This window comes from Dryas octopetala, chromosome 6 (genome assembly GCF_963921425.1).
Source record: "Dryas octopetala chromosome 6, drDryOcto1.1, whole genome shotgun sequence".
Classification (NCBI taxonomy): domain Eukaryota; kingdom Viridiplantae; phylum Streptophyta; class Magnoliopsida; order Rosales; family Rosaceae; genus Dryas; species Dryas octopetala.
Genome location: NC_141371.1, coordinates 10,677,939 through 10,697,598, shown reverse-complemented (window position 1 = coordinate 10,697,598; position 19,660 = coordinate 10,677,939). Strand labels below are relative to the sequence as shown.

The following is a 19,660-nucleotide window of genomic DNA, read 5'->3' as shown; positions in this document are numbered from 1 at the left end:
GATGCTACATCTTTTGGTATAGCTCCTCCTTACCCAAAGATGTGCAACTTCATTATAAGCATGCAGTGATAATTTCTCGTGAGTGAGGAAGCCAAGCTAGCACTGTCCCAGAGATGTGCAACTTCATTGCAAGTTGATTCACGTAAAACGTAGTTAAAACTGCACTTACGTACTAGGGACCTATTAATTGTTTCAAAAAAACTTGTGGTGCATGTTTTTGGATAATAAAAGAAGTTGTCAGTAGTCTATATATATATCTCAATGAAAAATCTCTTTAATTATCTTTCTAATATCACAGGTAAACCATTAGGGTATCCCATTTACTTTATTCATTTATTACCGAGGATTTCATCTCTCTCCTTCCCTAAAAGAGGCTTGAATTTCTTGGCTTCTGAACAATATTGGCATAACAATATATATCGTTAATTATTAATAGGCTTATTTGCGGGTTTACTATCAGTTTCAAACTTTCAATCATGAAACTAAAATTAAACTAGATATAAAAAAAATGAACCAAAATTGAACTAAAAAAAAAAGATTATAGATTAAAATTAAATTAGGTATAAAATAAGTAGACCAAAATTGAACTTAAAAAAGATTATAAACCAAAATTAAACTAGGTATAAAATAAGTGGACCAAATTTATAATTTTCTCTGAATCTTTAATTATAAAATGTGTAACCTTAAATTTAAAATCTAAAACATTAAATTTACTATAAATATAATATAAACAAAAAAAATATAAAGTAAAGCAGAAGAGTATATCATTCACTTTGTATTCATTTTTCGTACAATATATATATTAGAGAGAAGGTATGACTCACTTGTACAAGTGAATTCTAGTAATACACATGTGATAGTAGACTAGTATTACTTTATTTTTAGACAAAAAAAAAAAACATTACTTTATTTATTTTTGTTCTAAGTGGTTTAGTTGGCTTCAACTAACTATTTAGCTGACTATATCTCTAATATAGATGACTAGATGTGTGAGACTTATATAAATAGGCACCAATTATATGAGAGAGATGATAAACTAGGTAGCCAGTTATACACTTATACGGTAAAAATAGCATTACTCTGAATAGATTCCTTTCCTTTTCCTTTTATGAAGTGTGTGTTGCCTTGACTGGGCCACCATGTTCCCCAAATTGATGGGTTTGTTTATTAGAATTAATTTTGATATTTCATATATTGCAAGGGGTGCATAGTTTAGACGTTTAACAGTTCAACTACAAAACAGAGGCTGCAGGTACGTGTAGGTTGTGGACCTTGTGGTGAAGAGACTATACGGTTGACTCTGGCATTCATGGCTGCCATGACAACAAGTGAGAAGTATCATATCAGCTCCATCAACATTAATTCAACAGCAAAATTAGCAGACTCTCTTTAGTCTTTTGAAGTTTTGCACAGCTTGGTTCGTGTTTCAGGCTTTCAGTTTCGAGTCCACCCAACCCATCATCAGGTTTTTCTCAAACTTTCTTCTTTATCTTCACTTTCTGCTTTATTCTTTTTTATTGGTTTAGTGGTTAATTTGATGTTGCAAACACCCTGCCATCAACTTAATTGCCCTGATTATTAGAAATTTGTATAAGCTTCTGACTACAAATTAATTAATTAATTTGTATATTTTGATTCTTTTTCTTGTGTTAATATGGGGTGTGTATAACGTTGCCCTCATGTGAAGATTCTATTCAATGTAATTAATTCATTTGTATATTTTGATTATTTTCAGATGTGTAAGCGATTTTCCCCCCAACTTAGAATTGTCCTTATTTTCTCTAATCTTGGTTGATAGATTATTCCTTAAGAAGTAAGGGAGGGGGGCCAGGGGAACAGAGGTCCTCAAATAATTTTTCTGTTTTCGTTCTTGAAAAGGTTTAGAGAATTTTAATCATCGTTTGAGGAAGCTATAATCTCCATCCAAACCATGCAATTTTTCAATTTTGTTACTCAAGTAGGAAGGTTTGTTGTGATTTTCGCAATTTTGGCATTCCTAAACCATGCAATTCCATGATAAATAATTGAATGAATATTTGCATTTTCACCAATTTTGTTTTGTTTTTACTCTCTCTCGGTTTTGTTATTGCCAACTCATCCCTTATAAGATACACAATTTTAAGGAAAGTATGTGCATGCCTTTGCAACTGAAGGATTTAGTGATAGAGCCAATTTCTCTACTCCAAAGTCAATTAGGTATTTCAAGATTTGAATGGACTTTGTTTAATTTTATATTAACCATTTTAATAAGAGTGAAAAAACTGTATTTTATTCCCTTTCTGAAAGTGTACATTTTATTTTTTTAAGAAAGTTTCATGTGCTATGTCTTTTTTTTTTTTTTTTTTTTAGTTTTCGTTTTTGGTATCAGCAATGGCTTTAGGTACAGAGGAACGGATACAAGAGATATTGAAGTTGTTACAGAATGACCATGTGACAACAGTCGTTCTTGATGGAGAGCGTGGAGTAGGGAAAACGTGGACTGCAATACAGATAAGCATGAAGAAAGACTCAATCCACAACACTCTATGGCTATATCTGAATAAGAAATATGACAGCGAGTCTCTTCAAGAGAACATTTCCCGCCAGTTATCTTTATTCTCTATTTATGAGGAATGGGAAGATGCTGATGAGGAGGAGGAGGCGGAGCGCTCGGAGAATTTGAGGCACAAAGTATCTGTGAAGCTTAAAGAATTAAGATCTGCAGCATGTAAAAAAAATGAACTTTTTCTACTAATTCTGGATGATGTTCCTCAAAAGCAGGATGTAGAGAAGATTATGCAAGAAGTATACAGTCTGCTGGGTCCAAATGGCCATATTACAACGGAGATACCAGAGAAGATTAAGGTTTTAATCACTAGAAGCGAAAGTGATAGCAGAGATACCACAGAGAGGATGAACCAAGAGATTGAGATCCCGCGTACAACATTGTACAAGATTATCAATCCATTGTCTATGGAAGAGGCCATGACTTTATTGAGAGAAAAAATCAAGAATGCAAGAAGCTTTGAAATACTATCTAAAGCTATTGTGGAGATGAGCAAGTGTGTGCCTGCTGTAATCATCACGATAGCAGAAGCACTAAATTACTTTGGAGATCATGGTAGTACTGGGGTTTCGTCGTTGGAAAGTGTACTGGAAGAAGCAGCTTTTGATGGGGAAGCTGCTATAAAGTTGCTGTTTCGCTCTTGGTATGACACACTGGAAAGTGATGCTCTGACTGACTGTTTTTGGCATAGCATGCAACTTTTGAGCAAACATGCTGGTGTGCATTACAACGAGTTGATCACTCACTGGATAATGGAAGGATATGTTGGATGCATTGGTCATATTGAGAAGGCCTATGAGCAAGGACATTATGTTCTGATGGAGCTTATACATCGTGGCATGCTGAGAAAGCAAGAGGATAATATAGTTATCATGGAAGGAGTAGTTTTGAGTATAACTGATCATCGCCGTTGTGGATTTAATGGGACTGCAAGGCTCGGATTGGCTAATGTGTTTGAAGATGGCAACTGGGAAGGTCTTGGGAGGCTCACGCATACGGATGGTATGATAAAATCACCATGCAGTCATAAGACCTGGGAGAAAGTCTCCACACTTCTGATGGATGGACATTGCCTTGGTAGGAAAGTCCCCCAAGGATGCTTTCAACTCACGCAGAAGCTCCAGGTTTTTACTATATTCAATCCTAGGTTCAGATCTCTGCCTTTGCCGTTGACGAGTACAAAGAATCTTTCTATTCTTGTGCTCAGATCCTGTGATCTCTTGGAATACATTGATCATATCCGAGAACTTGTAAACTTATGTGTTCTTGAGATATCTGGTGCTACTTTGTTGGAGAAAATCCCTGATGATCTTTTTGTAAACATGCGTAACCTTCGAAGCCTTAACCTTTCTGAAGCCAAGATCAAATCTCTACCTAGTTCTCTTTTCAAAAAAAGTGAACTTCGCTGGCTCGTCCTTAAAGGATGTGCTCAATTAGAAACACTTCCAAGCTTACTATCGTTTGAAAACCTCCAGGTGCTTGATCTTTCTGGTGCTACCAGTTTCAAAAAATTCCAAGACAAAACCTTTGCCATGCTCAAGAAACTTCAAACACTTGATCTTTCTAATTCCCAGATTAGTCGTTTACCTTTTCTTCACAATCTTGGTGAGCTCACTCGGATTCTATTACGTAGCTGTGCAAGCTTAACAAGACTGCCCAGCTTGAACACAGTAACCCAGCTTCAAATTCTAGATCTTTCAGGTGCTACAGGTTTAAAAGAAATACAGGACGAACCATTGGATAGCCTTAAAGTCCTTGATTTATCTGAAACTCAAATCAGTAGGCTACCTTCCAGCATCAAACTCCTTTCTGATCTCCACTTAAGAGATTGTTCTGAGCTTGTAAAACTGCCACTCACAAAAGAAATCAAAGGGCTTGAATTACTTGATCTTTCTGGTTCTATCAATTTGGCTGAAATTGAAGACAAATCCTTACAAGATATGAGGTACCTTCAAGTTCTCAACTTTTCGAAAGTCAAAGTAAAAGAACTTCCATCCCTCTCCAACCTACCTAACCTTCGTCAACTCTTGCTAAAGGATTGTTCATTTTTAGAAAAACTTCCAGAGATGGAAGGACTTAAAAGACTCCAGGAGCTTAATCTTTCTGGTTGTGTGGCATTGGTTGATTTATCACTCCCCAGTTCCCTTGACAAATTGAAGATTCTTGATGCTTCAGGTTGCACGGCTTTGAAAGGAATACAAGATAAATCCTTTGAGAACATGTCTTATATTCATACACTCAACCTTTCAGACACTAAGATTGAGTTCCTACCATCCCTTTGCAATTCCAGCACCCTCTGTCACCTCATACTCACAAGTTGCAAAGACTTAAAAAAACTTCCACCACTCGAACATCTGTCAAACCTTGAGAAACTCAATCTATCTGGTGCCATTTCTTTAGTTGATTTTAAAGCTGATTTTCTGGAGCATATGCCTCAACTCCAAATCCTTGACCTATCTGGAACCCCACTTACAAAGCTACCGTCCATGTCCAAACTGATCAAGCTCAGGCAGCTCTCACTAAAAGGTTGTTCATTCTTAGGAACAGTGGAACATCTCGAAGCACTTACACTGCTTGAGATTCTTGATCTTTCCAGAACAGCAATTAGGAGTTTGCCTCATCTAAACACTTTTAGCAACCTCTGCCAGCTCCTGCTAAAAGATTGTTCACAGATAGAAGAGTTGCACTCTCTAGAGTCACTTAGTCTTCTAGAGGTTCTTGATTTATCAGGAACCAGAATGAAAAAATTTCCCTATGAGATATCAGAGTTGACTCATCTAAAGCACCTTGATCTGCCAGACTTGAGGGGTATGCATGACATTGACTTGGGAAAGATAAAGTGTATACCACTAGAGTTCAACTGGGACCAATGTGGCCTCTTCAAGTGTGCTGAAATGTTTGTGGATAGTGACAAGCCTTCCATATCGGTAAGGGGTTCTGAAATTTTTCCTCTTTTGGACAAAGATCCCAAGTTTTGGGCAACAAAGTTCAAAAAGTTTCATTTTTCTGTATTCAAAAAGCAAGGTGAAGATGGAGATATCAATTGCTGCAAAAACGAACTTTTGTCCAGAGATGTGTACTTCCACACTAGACATTTTTATTTTCCTAAAGAACCTGACCGGTCTTTGGAAATCCATGGATCATATAGTCTTCCTCATGGCTTTGAAAGTGTCCTCAAGCATGCGGATTATATATATTTAGTTGACAATGACCTTCTAAGTTGCCTATCTAATTTAGGTGCTGATAATGTGAAGGAAATGAAAGGCTGTTGGATAGAGAGATGCAAACAAATGTGTAACATTCTTAGTGGAGGAGAAGCAGATGTCATACTGGGGAGAAGCTTAGAGATTCTATGGATTTCAAACCTTCCAACTTTGAGCAGTCTATACAATGGGAATGTGCAAGCTGAGGGATTTATGAACCTTAAACATTTGTATCTTGACTGTTGTCCAATGATTAGATATATCTTTCCCTCATCCCAGCTGGCAGAAAACCTTGAAACCCTCCATGTTCAGTTTTGTGATACATTGCAAACTTTGTTTAAATGTGATACCCCATCTGGGTATACATTGAAAAATTTAAAGACATTGTATCTGTTGGAACTGCCAGAGTTGACGAGCATTGGGATAGAATTGCCTGTTCAACTGACTCCCAAAGTTATCGAATGCCCCAATTTGCCGAAGCTCCAACCTGAAGTGGTTGACTAGGTATGCTAGTAATTCTCAATCCTGGTAAGTTTCCAGCTGAAATTTATGTTTTGGTAATGGAACCCACCTGTTGTTTGATTAGTGCTATGTAATTTACCTGGTTACTGTTTCTAAGGCATACCCTTACCTCCAATGCATCTCTCTAGTTTTGATTTGATTAAAGATTGTCATGTATTGTTTTGAGTTCTTTGAAACTTCAGGACAATGGACTTAGAATATCCTTTGCTGCAAGTGTAACTAGGTTAAAAGTTGACATCAAAGACCACAAAAACTCTTCCAGCCTTATGCCCCGACCTAAATTATTGAATTGATGCCTGATATTGATAGAAAGGCTTTGATTGAAAGTAAATATTTTATGAAACATCAGAATGATGCAATTGTGTTCTTTACATTTGCATAAGCCTCATTGATGATTGGTCATGTTATCTAGAGATTACTGGTATTGGTGTGTCCCATTAGTTTTTCCCCTTATGATATTTTTGTATCCTAATGATTTTAGATAATCAATTTTTTCACTCCTATAAATTTTTATATTTGTCCTATATGTCATGCAGTTTACCGAAAAGCAGAAGATCTGAATTATCACTCAGCTTGCCTTCATGTTCCTTCTGATTCTACTAGCAGGTAATATGCTCCCTTCTTGCCTCTGTCCCTCTTAACTGTCTAACTCTGTCTCTCTCTAGTAACTAATTGCCTTTTTGTGTGCCAGCATGTTTCTTTATATATGCCTTTTAGTATATAAACTTCCACCTGAAGCCCAGAAGCCGGTGTGTGACAATATTTTCCGAGTCCAGGTTGATATTGACTTCGTGGAGTTTATCTCTTAGGTAAATACTGCTTCATATGTCTGTCTCTGCCTTTCCACTTTGTTGTTTCCCTTCTTGGTTTTTCTTTCCTATGTGTGATCTTTTTTTAAATTATCAGGGTTCAGAATGCAGAATTTTTGTGTTTCGGATTTTTATGCTTGTAATGCCACCACTCTTTAGAGCGACTGGTTGTATTCTGTTCTAAATGGCACCACCAAACATTCCAACTACAGCATTGTGCAAATGCTGGAAAGAGGTGAGGTGATGTATATTTATTTCAGTAAAGTTTTATTTTATGTTTTGTTAGTAAATGATATTTATTTATGTTTAATTTGACTTGTTATTTTTATGTTAGATTACTGCCAGTGAAGTTGTTTCTGAAGTTTCTAAAGCTCGGCTTTGGGAATTGGTTTCCTGGTCATGTTGTTGGCTCACACTCAATACAGGTAAATACTATTGAAAATTGAAGTTCTATATTTAATCCATCGTGATGTAGTCAATTTGGCTGCACAGTATGTGACATATTATCTATCTTTGTTAGCACATGTTTCCTATCAGTAAGGATTTGAGACCTTTAGTGGCTGATTTTATTTTGATGATGCTAACAGGTAAATAAAGGGATAGATGGCCGCCCGGTTCTTCAATTTGTGCATGGTTTGTACCATGACCTGGGAATACAGGACTTGACAGTTCAAGCTGACCATGTCTAGGATTTTTGTTTGTTTTTGGTTTTCCTTAAGATCCTTAAGGGAAATTCTCATGGAAGGCCTCTGATATTGTGGGTTTGGATGGCAACAAGCTAACCCCAAAATCACCGCCATATCATCATCATCATCATCAACATCTCTATCAAATATGGAGTCAACAGCATCAAGTATCCTTCCCCAGCTGTAAAGATCCCATATCCAATACACCATGCTGTTGTTGTGGTTTTTCTTCTCGTTTTGATTACTAGGCTTTCTTCCACAGACAACTTGTAGCACAAGAACACCAAATGTATAAAACGCCTTGCCAATCATAAATGTTTCTGGAGCATTGGTCATGAGTTGTGGACCTTGTGGTCTTGTGTGGGCATATGTGGATCATGAAATGTTTCCGGGGCATATTGTGAATCTTAATTATCATCTCTATGTGCATCACTTAGTTGTGATCTTGAAAACCTGACTCTGTTATGGGATGACAATTTAAAAATAATGTCTGTCCAATAGTATTCTTCTCCTACACAGGTCTCTGTTCTATACAATACATCAAGAACTTGATCTACATTTATTTGATATGTTTGTACAAGATCCAGCTCCTAAGTAGGAGAATGAAGAGTAAATATCGTCAAATATGACCACTTTTCCATGTTTTCGTCATGATGGATTTTGTAATGGGCATAATGGAATGAAATAACCATGAGGGTCTTGACTATGGGCCACCAAGTTTGTTCCCCAAATTACATATATTGGCACTGCTTGTTTATTCTTCTTTACTTCATTTTGTCCTTCATTTTTTTTTTCTTTGCTTTAATTGTTAATTTGGTGTTTTGCTTTCCTTTATTCTTTTCTTGTTTTAAGGCAATTTTGGTGTTGCTTTCTTTCTTTATTGCCAATTCATGTTGGATGTAGTTAATCAACACATGCATATATTGACCAAAAACTAGGCTGATCCCAGATGTAACTATCAATTAGACGGTATTTTAAACTCTCTGATGAAGAGACGGTATTTTAAACTCGATGCTGCTCTTCAAGTTCAACTTAATTATAAGCGTGATTATTTAAGTTTAGCCATTAAACTTTTCTTCTCATTATTGTCTGGATTTTTGTGGGGGCTGAAATGATCATTATAAATTCAAGACCGGGCCAGGTAAGAATCGGGCCAATGGTAGAAAATAAAAGGGAAAAAGCCCATGAAAACAAACCCAATAAACAGAACCCAACCCATGTCCAACGGTAGAAAAAAAGAAACGAGCTAATCATTTCAATGATAAGAACTAGGGGTGGGTATTTTAACCGCCAAAACCGGCCGAACCGCACCACAAAAAAAATCATAAAAAATTGCATTGACCAAAAAAAGTCAACACCGCCAAAAAAACCGAACCGAACCGCTTCTCTCCGGTTCAGATTCCGGTTCTACACCTTATTTAACCGCATCGAACCGAACCGCACCGCATATTTGTAAAAAATATATATTTTTATTTTTATACACATATACACCATTTTATATATTTTTTTTATATATATTTATACCATTTTTATATATTTTTTATACACTTTTTGTACACATTTTTATACACTTTATACTCTAAACCCTAAACCCTAATAAAATATTAAAATTAATATTAGCCTAACTATATTTTAGGGTTTAGACCCTAAAATATATTTTATATAACCCTATGACCTATTTTCTAGATATATAATATAATAATAAATTAATAATGTTTTAGTATATAATTTTAGTTATACCCATTACCCTATATAATAAAATTAGTATATTTTTCATATTATATATAAAAAAAAAATAGTATATTATTTATAGTTTATACTCTATATACTAAAATTTTTAATTGTTTATAGTTCTAGGGTATAATATATAGTTATATACTATATAAGTGTATAGGGTATATGCCATATAAGGTAATAAGGTATAGGATTTAAAATTTATGGTATAAGGTTTAGGATATTAGGGTTTATAATATAAGGATTTAAAACTTATGGTATAGGGTTTGGTTGCAACTCATCTCTCATTCTCTAAACCCTAAACCATAAAGTTTAAAATTTTATATATTGTATATACTCTATATAGTCTAGTTACATAAACTAGTTTGCCCAACCAAACCCCAAAACAAACTCAATTGCTTAAAGCCTCAAACCCCAAAACATATGTTTTATATAAATTATATGAATAATAGCCCATTAGGCCAAGAACCGTGGTGTAGAACCACACCGCACCTTGAATGGTTTTGTTTGGTTTGGTTTTTTTATTTCTTTCACGGTTTTAGGCACCGAACCGCACCGTATATTAATGTCTGGCGCAGCGCACGGTTCCGGGAGAAAAGTGAGTCGAACCGCACCGCGCCCACCCCTAATAAGAACGTTGTTATCTGAATTAATGGCATAATCAAGAACATTCACCCCATGCAGGACATGGAAACGGGAATGTAAGATTAATGGAGAAAAACACTACCTGGAAATCCTATAAATAGCTCACAAAGTCGAGTAATAAGGTACGCACAAATTCTGTGAATTCAAGAAAATTATTATCAGAAATTACACTGATTTAGGAATCGGAGCACTTTTTGTATATGCCAAGCCCTCTCCACTCCGATGAGAAGAAATCTAGAATTCAGATACTTTCGTTCACTATCGATTCAGGTAATTAATCCGATTAACTTATTGTAGGCCAATAAATTTTTCTTGAGAATTTTGGTTCCAACAATTTTCAATTTCTTCTATATACTTTAAAAAGGCAGGATGGTACTCCTATATATAGTTCAACTTAGGTTACAATCAAACCTAAACAATTTCAAAACTAAACACCATTAGGAAGCATTAGAGTACTATTGTTGTTGTTGCCTTGATGGATTCCATATATTGCATGCAACTTCCTTTGGAAATTAATCTTGCGTTACCTGTTTCAACCAAGTTTAAGGGATATATTGAACTGCATCCCATCTTTCTCAGCTGAATATAATTTGAACATTGCCCAAACAATTTTCCTCCCCAATTATCATTTCTGCTATTTCTTCATTCCTACTAATTGTGACTGACTTTTCCACCTTCAGTCATAAATGATTTAAGATTTTACATTGTAGATAAGTCGGTCAAAAGCCAAAGGTAGGTTCTTAGTTGCTTTAGTTTTCTATAGTGACAGTGACCTTCCACCAGAAAAGTTATTCAGATTCCTTCCCTTTTTCTTTTCATGATTTATATATCTTGACTGGACCACCATAAATGGTTGGCCTTTAATACTCTTAGTCTTCTGTATGAAGAGTTGACTCCTACAATGGCTGAGAAGAATCATATCGACTCAACCAACATTCACAGAGGTTCGTGTTTCAGACTTTCAGTTTCAAAAGTCCACCAACCCATCAGGTTTCTCTCTACTCTCCCTTCTTTATCTTCATTTTTGGCTCTAGAACTGTGAATTGCATCTTAGTCATCCTCACATCCACTCCAATTACAGTTTGGATTTTGAGCAGCAGTTCATGCAAAACCCAAGGCCTGAGGAATAAATTTCAACTTAATTACTACTGCAATTTTGAATAAACGAAAGAGCTGGAGTAGTTGCAGAGGCTGTCCCTATGGCTCAAGAAATTGAACTGTATCTAATGGAAAAATTCCGGACTGGCCTTGATGGGAAAGACAAAAGTATCACCAAGATTCCCAGGTACAACCAATTTCAAGAAATAAAGACTTCGCTTGAAAACATTTTCAGATCATTCTCGCCTGTAGGTTCATCCATCAGGGACAAACTTTACTCCCTCAATAATTTTTTGATCGAGTGCGAGATGCTGTCAAGAAAACGCATCAAGTCTGCTGAGGAACTACTCACCATTGAGAGAATCAGAAGGGAGTTAAACAAGATCAAGAGGGAACTCAAGGTTTATGGGAATGTTAATCTACAAGGACCACAACCTAATAATGGTGATTCAAGTTTACATCACAGAGAGATTTTGAGGTGGAGTACTCGTTCAGTAGATGCATCCAAGGTTTATGGATTTGATGATGAGGTGTTGTCAATGGAAAAGTTGCTTTTCCAGCAAGGAAGTGATGATCAGTTCAAGGCAGTGGGCATTGCTGGCATAGGCGGTATAGGAAAAACAACACTTTGCCAAGTGATATTCAACAAACAAGAGGTGAGAAACAACTTCCTTCCAAGGATCTGGGTGTGCATGGCCAGACAAGCAGATGACGATGATGATCCGAAAATAGCAATTGTCAAAAGAATGCTGAAATACCTTGGTATTGAAGAGGGGATGGCCAAGTCTGTTTTTGAGAAGCATGGCCTTGCAGGACTGCTATGTGCTCTTCACCTGCAATTAGTGGGCAAGAGGTATCTCATTGTGCTTGATGATGTCAGGGAGACAGACTCATGGTATGGACGGTTGAATTCTTGTTTGACTCGCGGTGATAAGAAATGGGAGGATGGGCTTGCATTTGGATTGCCAAAAGGGTATGGAGGAAGAGTCATAGTCACGAGTAGGAATGAAGAAATAGCAAAGATGATGGTTGGGGAGGAAAATATACATCACCTTCTGCCCCTTTTGGACACTGAAAGCTGCTGGGCAATATTTAAAGACTCAGTTGAAGAAAATCAGATTCCTCCCACAAACTTGGAAGATCTGAAATTGGAAATCAAACAAAAATGTGGAGGCCTTCCATTGGCAGCAAAAATGTTGGGACAAGCAATGCAAGCCAGGACCAAGGAAACCAGTGGTGGCAATGAACGTCCTGAGCGAGGCTCGCAAGAGGAGAAAGAAGATGAGAAGAATGGTGATCCCAGGGAGACCTCCTGATGGGGATGACCAAGACTAGCTAGGCGTCCGGTCCCCCTCTTTTTATTTTGTTGCTTTTTGTTGCTTAGCCATGTGGGGCTTTAGATGGAACCCTTAATTTGATGCTTTGGGTCTGTTCTTATTTTGGTGCTTGCTTAGTTTGCTAGAATTCCGGGTCTCCGACTATTAGGTTGTTGTTCCCATTATATGCATGCATTAGCCTATTTTGAATGCATGGTACTTGGTTTTCCTTGAATGCATTATGCTAAGTGTGTTTTGATACAAATTAAAATATTTGGTTGAACGATGGTTGGGTACCTGAGCACTTCCTTTGCCGAAATTTCGTTCAAGGGAAAGGAGTGCTTGAGCAGATCCATTTGAATTTGCATTTACAATTCCAGGCCATTGTCCTCCACTTTGCTTGGGAAGAGTAGAATTTACAGTTAAAATAAAGGAAATATGCCTTCAGTTTGCTTCTGGGAGTGATATTAAGTACAAAGGTAGATTAAAACAACTTGAATGGCTTTTTATATAGAAACCTTCCAGATCGATTCATGATTGAGGCCACGCTAGTAGCATCAGGAGTGACTAGGATGGCACTTGAATAAATGCGTGATTTTCCATATTCATTAAAATCTTTATCATCTATGTTGTCGAAATGTTGGATAGCTAAAATTCAAGCATCCTGCTGGAGTAAGAGCAGCACACAAGAGGGCTAGCAGGAATGCTTTATATGATATAAAGCATAAATTGTTTATATCATGATCAGTTGAGTTTTCATGCCTAAAGGATCAAGTGCATGCAAATTGGCTCTGTTTGGGGCTAAAACTGGCTTCTACCTGTTGCAACAAGAAACAGAGGTAGCGTAGGGAGGGAAAAAGCTAGGAGTATGCCTTTCAAGCTCAGCAAAATATAATTTAATTAAGAACCTCTTTGGTTAATTAGCTTAGGTGGTTAGGAAGGGTGGGAAAATAGATTAGGATTAAATTAGGTAAATGGTTCAGTTTCTGCAAATATAACAAAAAAAAAAGTACAATTAATTAACGATAATCTGTTTTTTTATTTAAAATTGATGCCATCTTTGGTCAATTTTTTTGTCATTTGTGACTTTACTAGATTTGAGGCATTTCTAGTGATATAGTGGCAAGATGAACTCTTGTGAGATATTCTACATTGTCATTTAGGTATTTTATCACTTTTATGAACGTGATGTTTTTTTTTTTTGGGTGAAAACATGAAGTATTTTTCATCTTTGGTATCAATATAAGGTAGTATTCAATTTCTGCACTTCTTATTTGTCTCATTACTGTTTGATAAACTTACTAGCTCAGAGGCATTTTTGTGGTTTTTTATTTTTATTTTTGCATGATACACGCTGTTCTTTTGGCAACTTCACTTGTGCTTTGGTTGATCATATATACTGCAAAAGTCTATCTCTTAGTAAAAGTCAGATTCAAGGCGCAAACTAATATTTCTAAACTCTTTCTTTTGTCATATCTTTACTAGTAAACAGATTCCTTACTTGAAGGGCTAGCAAGAATTTACAAGTGCAAACAGATTCCTTACTTCTTCACTTGTTTATGATATCTACTTTTTCCTTTCTTGGTAAGGAAGTTTAATTATGATATCTTTTCTGGGCCACCATATATGTTCCCCCAAAGTATATCTACAGCAAAGCAGACTGATCATCTTGTTACTGAATGTTCATGTTTCAGTTCATCAGTTTCTGGTTCACCCAATTAGTCCCAATCGAGCCATCTTCAGGTTTTCCTCTTTCTTTCTTCTTTAACTTCATTTTTTCCTTTATTAATTCTTTTTTTTTCTTTGGTTTAATTGTTAATTTGGTGTTGCTTTCTTTATTGCCAATGTTGCCTGTAGTTAATCAACGTACACATGCAATCATGCAGTATGCCAATATCAACTTGCTGATCCCAGATATAACTATCAATTAGCTAGGCGCATTTTTCAACTTAATTATATGCTTGATTATTAAAGTTTGGCCAAATTACATTTCAGTTCCCATTTGCTGGATTTTCAATTTCATCCATGTACTTTAAAACCACACGATCGTTACCTCTATAGTTGCACCTTAAGTTACAAGCAAACCCAATTCCCAGCTTCATCAACGAAATGGTCATCCCAAAATTTCTAAATTTTTAACTCTGTTGTAAAAGTATGTAGAAATCTAGGGTTTGTGGAAGAGAGGAGGCAGAGAGAATATGATCAGTCTTTCTTATTCATGTTATAAATATCCTTATATAGAAGTAGGGTTTACTAGGTTTTGTATATTTACTAGTATGCCCCTACAACTAATTACAGGGATAGCCACATAAAACAATATATTTACAACACTCCCCCTTGGATATTCCATGTCATTAGTGTTGTCTCTGCTATGCGCTTCTAAGTTGCCTCGTTAAAACCTTGCCAAGTAATAAAAACCCTGTGGGAACAAAAACAACCTTGGTCGAAGGAAAAAGAGTGCAACGCGCGTGAGTGTGGAGTAGTCGCATCAGAACCTCGAAAGTAGGTGAAGTCATATCTTCTGGATCATAGGCAAATAGTATGTCTATGGGAGCGGGGTGCATTAGAGTTGCTACACCAAAACCTTGCCCGGTAAACCCAATAGGAAAAACCCGTGGTCGAAGGGAAAAGATGAGCAAATGCATATATATCAGATCAACTCATCTTCAGGATGTAGTATGAGTAGGGTGACCATGCCAAGATGTGCCTCATTAAAACCTTGCCAGGTAACAAAACCCAGTGGGACAAAATAACCCTGGACGAAGGACAAAAGAGTACACGATGGTCAAGTGAGTATGCTTCGGGATACTCCCCCTGATGTCGACTCCCCCTGAAGATTACATACTAGGTAAATCAGCCAATCTACGCAAACCAATACCTCGAACATGCATCAAGAACGTGGACTTTGGTAGTGACTTGGTAAAGAGGTCTGCATGGTTGTCTTGAGATCGGATCTGCTTGACTTCAATCATCTGATGCTCTTGTTGCTGTTGATTGAAGAAGAACTTCGGTGCAATATGCTTGGTGTTGTCTCCTTTGATGAAACCCGTCTTCATCTGCTCGATGCAAGCGGCATTATCCTCATAGATAATCGTTGGTTCATCAGTGGTGGAATTCAGCCCACACGTACTTCGAACATGTTTGGAAACTGCTCTCAGCCATATACATTCACGAACTGCTTCGTGAAGGGCTATAATCTCAGCATGATTCGAAGAGGTAGCAACAAGGGTCTGTTTCGTTGACCTCCAAGATATTGTTGTATTCCCAATGGTAAAGACGTAACCAGTTTGAGAACGCGCCTTGTGCGGGTCTGATAGATACCCTGCGTCAGCATATCCAACAAGGCGGGCATCGTTCCGAGGATCGAGGGGGTTCGATCCATTCCTTGATGCATAGGGATAGAATAAGCCCATATCCGTCGTACCTCTAAGGTAGCGGAAAATGTCTTTTATGCCATTCCAGTGGCGGCGTGTTGGCGCAGAGCTATATCTAGCTAACAAGTTCACAGCGAATGAGATGTCCGGTCTAGTACATTGAGCCAAGTACAATAATGCGCCTATTGCACTTAGATATGGGACTTCTGGTGCCAATATCTCTTCGTTATCATCTACGGGATGAAACAGATTATTCTTAGGATCTAGACAACGGACGATCATGGGCGTGCTAGAAGGCTTCGCTTTATCCTCATTAAAGCGCCTTAACATCTTCTGGATGTAATTCGATTGATGGACCAAAATTCCATCTGCACGGTGCTCGAGCTCCAGGCCGAGACAGAAGTTCGTTCTCCCAAGATCTTTCATCTCGAATTTCAACTTCAGGTGTTTAGTTGTTTACTTGATCTCTTCAAGAGTACCAATTAGATTCATGTCATCGACATAAACAACTACAATAGCAAAGCCGGAACTTGTTCTTAATAAACACGCAAGGGCATAGAACATTATTCACATATCCCATCTCGATCAAATACTCACTTAGACGGTTATACCACCTCTGTCCGGATTGTTTCAATCCATAAAGTGAACGCCTCAAACTAATGGAGAGCGTGTTCCGTGGTCTGGAACTATTTGCATCGGGTGTCTTAAGTCCTTCGGGAACTTTCATATATATCTCTGTATCAAGATCCCCATAGAGATAAGCAGTGACCACATCCATAAGCTGCATACTCAGTTTTTCGGAAACTACCAAACTGATAAGGTAGTGGAACGTTATGACGTCCATTACGGGGGAATACTCTTCCTCGTAATCAATCCCAGGGCGTTGAGAAAATCCTTGCGCCACTAGACGAGCCTTGTATCTCACAATCTCGTTTTTCTCATTACGCTTCCTTATAAATACCCATTTAAATTCTACAGGTTTAACATGGGGAAGGTGTAGGAACGACAGGCCCAAACACCTTTCTCTTTGTCAAGGAATCTAATTCGACCTGGATTGCTTCTTTCCATTTTGGCCAGTCGTCTCGACGTTGACATTCATCAACGGAGTGAGGTTCGATGTCATCGCTAGTTATGATTTCGGTAGCTACCGCGAATACAAATATATCATCGATGATAATCTCGTTTCGATTCCAGAGCTCACTTAAGCATGCATAATTTATAGAGATCTCTATGTTCTCGAGAGTGGGTTCTAACGTTGAAGCGTCCCCCAACGCCGTCTCTTCTGGGACGGACCCATAATCCGGAACTATTCCGTGAGATGGATCGATTGAGATCGCGATGTCAAGGGGACTCGTTTGTGCCAAATTTATCCTCTTCCAGGGATAAGAGTCCATCGAACCTAGTGGTCAACCTCACTTCTGGGCAGGGACATATGACTGGTTAGCCACTATTGTTGTACCTCGTCCATCTGGGACGACACGTCCTCCTGGGACGACACGTCCTTCGGGGACGGATATCCTTGCAGGCACATTTGCAGCAGGTATATGTGATCTCGTCACTTTAGCTAGATCAGAGAATGCGTCTGGCATATTATGAGTTATACTCTGTACATCTAGAATTCTCCGCACTTCACTATCACATTGTGCGGTTCGGGGATCGAGATGAGACATAGTGAGGACATTCCACGTCAATTCACGTCGTTCTTCAGGAACGGTGACGTTCTTATCTCCCCCTAACGGCGGGAAGACTGTCTCATCAAAGTGACAATCCGCAAATCTAGCGGTAAAGAGATCGCCTGTCAAGGGCTCTAAAAAGCGTATAGTGGATGGGGATTCATAATCGACATATATGCCCATCGTTCGTTGAGGACCCATTTTGGTACGTTGTTGCGGCGCAACTGGCACGTAAACTGCATACCCAAATACGCGTAAGTACGAAACGTCAGGTTCGTACCCAGTCACCAGCTGTAACGCGGAGTAAGGTTAGGTAGCAGTGGACCTCAACCGGACCAACATGGCTGCATGCAAGATTGCATAGCCCCACGCAGAAATTGGAAGCTTGGTGCGCATAACCAAGGTTCGTGCGATCATTTGTAATCTTTTAATGAACGCTTCTGCGAGACCATTCTGGGTGTGAACATGGGGAACTCGATGTTCAACAGCAATCCCAAGGGACATGCAATAATCATCGAAAGTTTTCGATGTAAACTCTCTGGCATTATCAAATCTTCTGGACTTTATAGGATAATCCGTGTGGTGAGCCTTCTGGGCGAGAAGTTTAGCAAAAGCAGCGTTTCTTGTGGACAATAGTGTAACATGTGATCACTTTGTCGATGCATCAACCAAAACCATAAAATATTTAAATGGTCCGCATGGTGGTTGGATAGGTCCACAAATATTCCCTTGTATCCTTTGCAGGAAAAGGATGGAGTCTTTACTAGTCTTTGCATATAATGGTCTAGTATTCAACTTTCTAAGCGAGCAAGTTTGGCATAGTGTGTCACTAAACACAAGATTCTTATTAGTAAAGGGATGCCCGTGTGATGAATTGAGGATACGGCGCATCATACTTTGACCTGGGTATCCCAACCGGTCATGCCATAGAAAGAAACTGCTCGAATTGGTTAACTTCTGGTTAACTATGTGATTTGCCTCAATCGATCTAATGGTGGTCATATAGAAACCGCTCGATAGACATTTCAATTTCTCCAATGTACGCTTCTGGCCATACAAATTGGAGGTTATGCAAAGATATTCCACTCCATTTTCCTCAGTGGTTTCAACGTGATAACCGTTGGCTCGAATATCCTTATAACTCAACAACGTTCTTCTGGAACTTGGAGAATATAAGGCCTCATTAATGGTAATTCAGTACCATTGAACAACATAAAAATGGGCTTTGCCATGGGAGAGGGTCTTCAATGGGGCATGCCCCAGTGGGGCACCTCTCACATGAGGTGGGACCCACATGGTTGTGGATCCCACCTCATGTGAGAGGTGCCTCACTGGGGCATGCCCCATATAAGATTTACGCTTTGCCATGGCCCTCTATCAGGTTAGATTGGCATAATATGGTTGTCACAGAGGTATGAGTAAGCAATAAGTTTGAAAAATACTTTCGATCTTGAAGTATGGTGTGCGTAGTAGCACTGTCTGCCAGACAACAAACTTCCCCACTAAACATGCTTATTCATAAATTTAATTCAATAGATCACATGTATGAAAATAACTTAATTGAATTAAATAATATTCGAGCATAACCAAATTTCCAAAACAAAGAATCCAAATCATAAATCACCAAAATAATCTGAATAAGAAAAACATTATTCAGAAAATAAATACGGCACAAGCGCCGATCATATCCATGTCATCGAGTTTCTAGTCCTCGAAGTGTCCAGATTCAGTCTGGAAATCAGTGACCTCTAGGGTGGTATCCGTAGGAAATGATCCCTCAATGAGGTTGGTCTCTCGAGTTCCGCGACTGGCGTGATACTCATTTACAGCTTGCGCTGATGCACGGCAGGTGCGGAACCAGTGATCAGTTCCTCCACATCGGTAACAGATATCATTTTGATTCTGATTCTGGTGGCGACGGGCCGGACCAGTGTTCCTCTCATTTCGAGTTCTTGGGGCCGAGGGACCGTGGTTCCTACCACGTGGGCCATGGCCACGTTGGCCTCGGTCATACAGGTCATTCCTCTGAGAACCTTTCCTTCCATATCTCGGGCG

The 19,660-nt window shown here is 38.3% G+C and overlaps 2 protein-coding genes across 7 annotated transcripts; both read left to right on the top strand.

The window, feature by feature from the left end:
- Positions 1 to 1,244: 1,244 nt before the first annotated feature.
- Positions 1,245 to 8,505, top strand: LOC147282293 (putative disease resistance protein At4g19050). Of its 6 annotated transcripts, none has more exons than XM_086248065.1 (7): positions 1,245 to 1,465; positions 2,369 to 5,472; positions 6,807 to 6,876; positions 6,962 to 7,079; positions 7,177 to 7,314; positions 7,414 to 7,504; positions 7,667 to 8,505. In XM_086248065.1, exons 2-3 carry the CDS (start codon positions 2,371 to 2,373, stop codon positions 6,828 to 6,830), a joined length of 3,126 nt encoding a protein of 1,041 aa, XP_086104191.1. In that variant the 5' UTR covers positions 1,245 to 1,465; positions 2,369 to 2,370; the 3' UTR covers positions 6,831 to 6,876; positions 6,962 to 7,079; positions 7,177 to 7,314; positions 7,414 to 7,504; positions 7,667 to 8,505. The 6 variants fall into 6 exon arrangements, with proteins under 6 accessions (XP_086104191.1, XP_086104188.1, XP_086104185.1 ...); XM_086248062.1 differs by having other exon boundaries at positions 2,369 to 6,252; XM_086248059.1 differs by having other exon boundaries at positions 2,369 to 6,276.
- A 2,495-nt stretch (positions 8,506 to 11,000) lies between these two features.
- LOC147282292 (putative disease resistance protein At5g45440) lies at positions 11,001 to 12,844 on the top strand. The gene is made up of 2 exons (XM_086247663.1): positions 11,001 to 11,134; positions 11,226 to 12,844. The coding sequence occupies exon 2, from the start codon at positions 11,344 to 11,346 to the stop codon at positions 12,556 to 12,558; it is 1,215 nt and encodes a 404-aa protein (XP_086103789.1). The 5' UTR covers positions 11,001 to 11,134; positions 11,226 to 11,343; the 3' UTR covers positions 12,559 to 12,844.
- Positions 12,845 to 19,660: the final 6,816 nt, after the last annotated feature.

Excerpts from the sequence above, each read along its gene's own strand:
- LOC147282293 (XM_086248062.1), top strand. The coding sequence starts at position 2,371 with ATGGCTTTAGGTACAGAGGAACGGATACAAGAGATATTGAAGTTGTTA.
- LOC147282292 (XM_086247663.1), top strand. The coding sequence starts at position 11,344 with ATGGCTCAAGAAATTGAACTGTATCTAATGGAAAAATTCCGGACTGGC.